Source organism: Oryza brachyantha, chromosome 9 (genome assembly GCF_000231095.2).
Source record: "Oryza brachyantha chromosome 9, ObraRS2, whole genome shotgun sequence".
Lineage (NCBI taxonomy): Eukaryota > Viridiplantae > Streptophyta > Magnoliopsida > Poales > Poaceae > Oryza > Oryza brachyantha.
Window position 1 is genome coordinate 7,468,280 of NC_023171.2, and position 6,000 is coordinate 7,474,279.

General features: G+C 41.9%; 1 protein-coding gene across 1 annotated transcript; it reads right to left on the reverse strand.

The window, feature by feature from the left end:
• Positions 1-2,530: 2,530 nt before the first annotated feature.
• LOC102720072 (uncharacterized protein At4g33100) lies at positions 2,531-5,786 on the reverse strand. Its single transcript, XM_006660503.3, has 2 exons — positions 5,257-5,786; positions 2,531-2,899 (listed from the first exon to the last, which is right to left on the reverse strand). The coding sequence occupies exons 1-2, from the start codon at positions 5,458-5,460 to the stop codon at positions 2,783-2,785; spliced, it is 321 nt and encodes a 106-aa protein (XP_006660566.1). The 5' UTR covers positions 5,461-5,786; the 3' UTR covers positions 2,531-2,782.
• Between the last annotated feature and the right edge of the window lie 214 nt (positions 5,787-6,000).

Below are 6,000 nucleotides of genomic sequence, written 5' to 3' on the forward strand. Positions count from 1 at the left end.
AATTTTCAACACCCTGGATTCTGGAAGTCATGTTGGGACACAGTGATTGGTTTGGAGGAGCTGAAAGTGAAGTTCCTGTTGTGATTAGATCAGCACTGCTTGGAAAAGTAGGGAAAACTATGTAGTTAGGACGATTGATCATATACAATTGGGATATGCAATGTTTTTGTCAAATCCGTCGAGCTGGGCAGTTACACAAAGTAGTGGTTTTACTTATGATGGTTTTGTGCGAGCCTGCCATAGTTTCTCTTTATTTAAAACGCATATCAAGAATAACATATATGCTTGCAAGAGGTTAAAAACATGGGGACTGATTTGCAAGATTACTTAGCCAGTTCTTTCTTACCCTACTTACAGTAATTTACTCTGCATACAAATGTTTATTTAAATCCCGTAATTTGTCCAAATGATTTTAAAGAGACCTATTGAAATGTTCATTTTTCGAAGATTGAATGGACATGATATTAACAATATTATTCGATGCCTCATTTTAATGGTTTGTTCAAGAAAATATCCTCTCAAAAAATTTAAAGAATTACAACGTAAAATTTCTGTTCTTTTTTCGGAACAAGCTATCTCCAATTCTTATAAGGGTTGTCTAAGCCAACGATACCGCCGTCACGGTTACCGCGATTATCGTGGCCGAAAAGCCATAATAATCGTGCTCCGCTGGACGGTGGTTTCAAAGCCCTCCCTGGTTATGATACTATACTACTGGTATGATGTCTGTCCAAAGCATATCCCTGACTCAAGCTCATGTCTTTTTCCACACTGTTTACATGGAGCTTTTGTTTTGATGAGAAGAAGATTGTTTATCCCCCTGCCGTGAGCTTCAAAGAATTGTCTTGTTCAAGTGCTTTTATACCATCTAGACGTTTCAGATCAATCACATGCCTCCTATTTATGCAACCACTAAAATCATAAATCCGAGCTGACGACGATGATCGCAGCTTCAAAGCGTGTAAACACTCAAAGAAAGCATTGATCCAGTCATCCAGATCAGCATATAAGACTATATAGTTAGTAGCAGCTATGTACAATTAACTGTAACAACTCAGTGCAGTTGTGCAAAGTGTATACTGAACTCCATAGTTAGTACTAGCTTCTTCTGAATTGCTTATGCATTTCATACTCTTGGAGTAATTAAACATACAAACACATACATCCATGGCAAGATCAAACCATGCAAGAAAATCAGCAAAAAAAAAAGGCAGGTCAGATGGTACATGTACATGGCTGCTGATGCTTCTGGACTGTATGCTGCAGGCTGCAGCATCAATCAGCTAGTCTCTCTTCTGGGGAACAGGCTGAGCCAGGCCATAGAACAGCAGCACCAGCATCAGGAGGTAGCCGACGGCGACGAGAGCAACTAATCTCAGGTCATCTCCGGCCAGATATGCAGAGAAGACGGAGTGGGCAGTGAGCACGGCGAAGGCGGTCAGCCGCAGCCATGGCGATGGCGATGATCGATCGCCGTCAGCTGCAGCAGAGGAGGAGGAAGAAGATGGTGCAGAGGGTTTTCTGGTAGAGCTGTTCTTGCCTTTCTTGGCCATTGAAGAACACAGCTTGAGGTGATCGATCCTGTGCTCTCTGGACTCTGGAGAAGGGTGCTTTGCTTTGCTAGGAAGCTTCCCTGAGTGACTGGTAGCTTTCACTGCTTGTTTGTCACCACATCAGCGGATAGGCCTATGTGACACACAGCAAGCTTTGTTGGATCCATCATAATATGCACAAAAAGTCAAGGAATCTGATACTAACCACAAGTCTCCGAGACTTTGGTGGTGTTTGGATCCAGAACTAAACTTTAGGATGAATTTGGAGTATTAAAATAGACTACTTATAAAACTACTACATAAATGAGAGTTAATTCGTGTGACAAATTTTTTAAGCCTAATTAACCTATAATTAGCACATGTTTACTATAGCATCACATAGGCTAATTATGGATTAATTAGGCTCAATAGATTCGTCTCGCGAATTAGTCTAAGATTATGGATAGATTTTATTAATAGTCTACATTTAATACTTATAATAAGTGTCCAAACATCCGATATGACAGAGCCTAAAAAGTTTTAGGGCATGTTTGTTTCCACATAACCTTTTTTAGTCCTCGTCACATTGAATGTTTGGATACTAATTAGAAGTATTAAATATATATTATTAATAAAACCCACCCTATATTCTGGACTATTTCACGAAACGAATCTATTGAGCCTAATTAGTTTATGATTACTGAATGTGATGCTACAGTAAAATTTTGCTAATCGTGGCTTAATTAGGCTTAAAAAATTTATCTAATAAAATAGCCTTTATTTATGCAATTAGTTTTGTTATCAGTCTAAATTTAAAACTTCTAATTAACGTCCAAACATCTGATGTGACAAGAGAAAAAAATCCCTGGATCCAAACAGCCACTTAAGGTCATGCTACCCAAGCCATGCTTTGAAAATTGCATCATGCAACAGAAAATTGGTGGCTTGGAGAACCTTCAAGATTTAAGATTATATATAGCTGCAAGTTTTCCTCCCAATTTCTGGAAGAGTACTGCTTTTGTTTTGTCGTACTGACTTTGATCGAGTATATGAAGGTACATCGAACTTGGAAGGTTGAGTACAATATGACCCTGGAAAATCTTACATCTCAGCTGCTGAAGTGCAGCATGAATCAGCAGCATGGCATATGTCTAAAACCTAAATACGAACACCTTTTTGTCCTTCTTTGAAGGATCCCCTAACCCTGGTTGAGTGAATTGAAACTTGATCATGTAGTTAGCCCTAGGCTGTCACTTCGTCGAAGTGCCTCCTTTTCTAGCAGAAGAATCAGCATCGAACTGGGCATAATACGCAGGTGTTTCTGATTCCAATAGGATTTGCCTGAGATGCTTGTCTTCCAGATGTTCCTGCAAGTAACAAAAAACATGAAAAACCCATACTATTAGTTTAGCAAAAATAAGCAACATAAGAGATGATCATAATTTACAGAGAGGCATGCCACTAGTGAGGAACAATGGTGATGAGAGGACTGGTTTATATCAAACTGACAAAATCCTGGCATAAATTCAAGAAGTATGTTATGATGTATTCCACCACATGTCATTTTTTTTTTTGGATTTCATAAAATTATTGGCTCAATACGGAAAAATATTTATTCATGTTAGTCTGATAACTACTCTAAAAGGATATGACAATTGACCACTGGAAATCAATAGTATAAAACACAATTTTTTTTAAAAAAAATCATACGACCATATGGTTTAAGGCATTACGTAACAAACAAAATCGCTATGGACAATGTGTCATATCGTTTTTCTCAGACATAATCTTGCATGTAAGCAAGTTAAAAGAGAGCTCCATGATGGAAAAAGAAACAGAACTCATCAAACTTGAGTTTTGCTGAAAGTGGGCTATCTTCTGGCTGGATTGCTGACCACCAAGGCACCTGACTAGGAAGTAGCAAGTAAGCAACCATGTGTCAATTATCAGTCATCAATACACAAGCTACAGCCAATACTTTAGCAAGAAGCTGGTATAGTGCCACCAGCACCATGCAAGAATCCAGGAACATGTCCCCAAATGGTTGGGAAAGCACCCAGATGCCAGTCAGATGTTAACAGACTGAGCTCCCTCAGCATAACAATAAACTGCAAAGCCATGGTAATGCAATGAAACCAGTATATTCTTTCCCAGATATTTTCCCTTGAATTGAACAAAAGAACAACTACACCACTGTGTCCAAGAATGGTCAGCATTGCTAGTTTCTGAAAGAGTAAACTGCGCTAGTAGTATAAGTGGGTGCGATCTAGTGCAAGAACATGAAAGATCAGTATACCGGTGCAACAACTTGCCTAGTGCATGGTTTTTGTTCAAAAACAGTGACATGTAGGATTCATACTTTTTGCTGTTTTCTACTCCAAATATAACCGCTTTGTGGATTAAATTTTGCATGTCTGAATAATATTTGCAAGTGCTTGTATTTTGCTATGTTCATCAATGCAAACAATACGAAGTATGTTTAAATGGTCAAAAAGCTTATAGTGCAAATTTTGTTTTTTTACAATTAGTATGTTTTCAATTTCAAGGAGCTAGTTATTTTTACATTATCAACAATAAACTTGTCACTCTTGAAATTTGATTGTTGAGGCTATATAATTATGTAAGGACACACGGCACTTTCTTTCCATGTGCATGACAAACTACAACAATGAACAGCACTTAAGTGCATGCCAAGCTACAACCATGAACACCACTAAACAAAAGCATTACACATACATCCTTGCCAACGTGGCTAACTTAATTACATGGCTAAAACATCTTGTGCGGCACATTTACATCTTTTGACTAAAACACATGTACCAAGTAAGCTGTTTTACTAGTATATGGTCGTTTTTCAAGTTTTTTTTACTACATAGTGCCGACCCGCAAAGGTTTTGTACTGCAGGCGCACAACAGCACCAATCTTCCTTTTTAGACAGACCAGCAGAAAGATTGCCCTGTCAAATTTCGTCAAGATCTTGGAACCAAATTACAAAGAAACAGTACAGAATCTACAGAAAGAGAAAGGCCGTCAAAATGCAGGGAAAGGCGATGACTTCTTTGCATGCATACGCCCCTCAGAACTCTGTTGCAGCCACTATGCTCCGAACTAGTAAAATTTCACTCTGAATGTTAGAAGAGCTCCACTTCTCACCAGATTGTCAACTCCTTACCAATCACCCCCAAACAGTTCCACTATTGTTTTGGAATAATCTCTCAGGATCCATGTGTTTTTTGATCCTTCAAGAGTAACCAATCGACAAACAACACCAGCTAATCAAACTCATCGGCATACTCCTTTCAGAAAGCAGCATCAATCTCACATTTGTAACTAAGTAATTCAACGGGACGGCGCCATTCTACCCAACCTTCAGATCATAAGCAACATGACAAAGGTCCAGCCATAAGCTCCCCAATCCGATGATTCTCCAAAGAAGAATCCCCTTTAGCAATCACAATTTCAGAAGCTACATCATCAACTTGATCTAGCAAGCAACACAAAGAGAACCCCATTTCTTGCCATATAAACTAAAAAAACTAAATTAAATTAAACCCCAGCCTAAACCACCAAACAAGACCGATCCCCAGCACAGCATCCTGTATTGCGATCCAAGAACTAGTCGTGGCAACAAATCGAGGAGAACAGCGGCGGCGATCTCTACCCAGAGCCAGTAAATCAGCGGTCTCGCTACCGGATCGGAGGCGGGAGAAGAGACGGGGTTACCTCGAGGCAGGCGCGGTACTTGTGCCACTCGCCGACGCAGTCGTCCTTGTGCCACTGCCCCTTGGCGAACTTCTCCGCGTACCAGCGGTTGAAGCACTCGTGGTACGCCGCCCGCAGCTCCGAGCACGCCGCTGCGGCCGCCGAGGAAGCCGCGGAAGCAGCAGGAGTCGCCGTGGACGACGACTTGCTCCGGCCAAACACCATCCTTTTTGAAGGCGAAGCGGGAAGTAATCCCCTTTAGAGCCTGCTTGGAAGACCACGACGCCGCGCACGGATGGTCGCCGTCGATGACAGCGGCAGGCAGCCGCTCGGCTGGATAGACGACGGGAGGATGCCGGCCGAGCAAATCGACCGGCGCTTGAATGAGTCTGGCGGCCAAGCGGATTGGGACGGAGAGGGAGCAGGCTAGGCGGTGGCGGGCGCTGGGGTCGAGGCCGTCCCGCACGGCACGGCAATGGCGTGGGGGCGAACTCGCCCAGGGCGGCGGCGGCGCGGACTGGGCCGGGAGAAGTCGCAGTGGCGGCGTCGGGCTCGGCTCGCGCTCGCGCAGAGATCCAAGTGCAGTACTTGCTCTGTAATAATTGGGCCCACGTGTCGGTGACTCCTGCTACAACAGCAAAGCCACGATTTCATGGGGGAATTTAACTATTCGCCCCTTTTATATTTGGTAACTATCTGAATACTCTGTTAATTTTGATCTCACAAATTTATCATCAAAGAAATGTTTTTTTAACAATTGGCCCA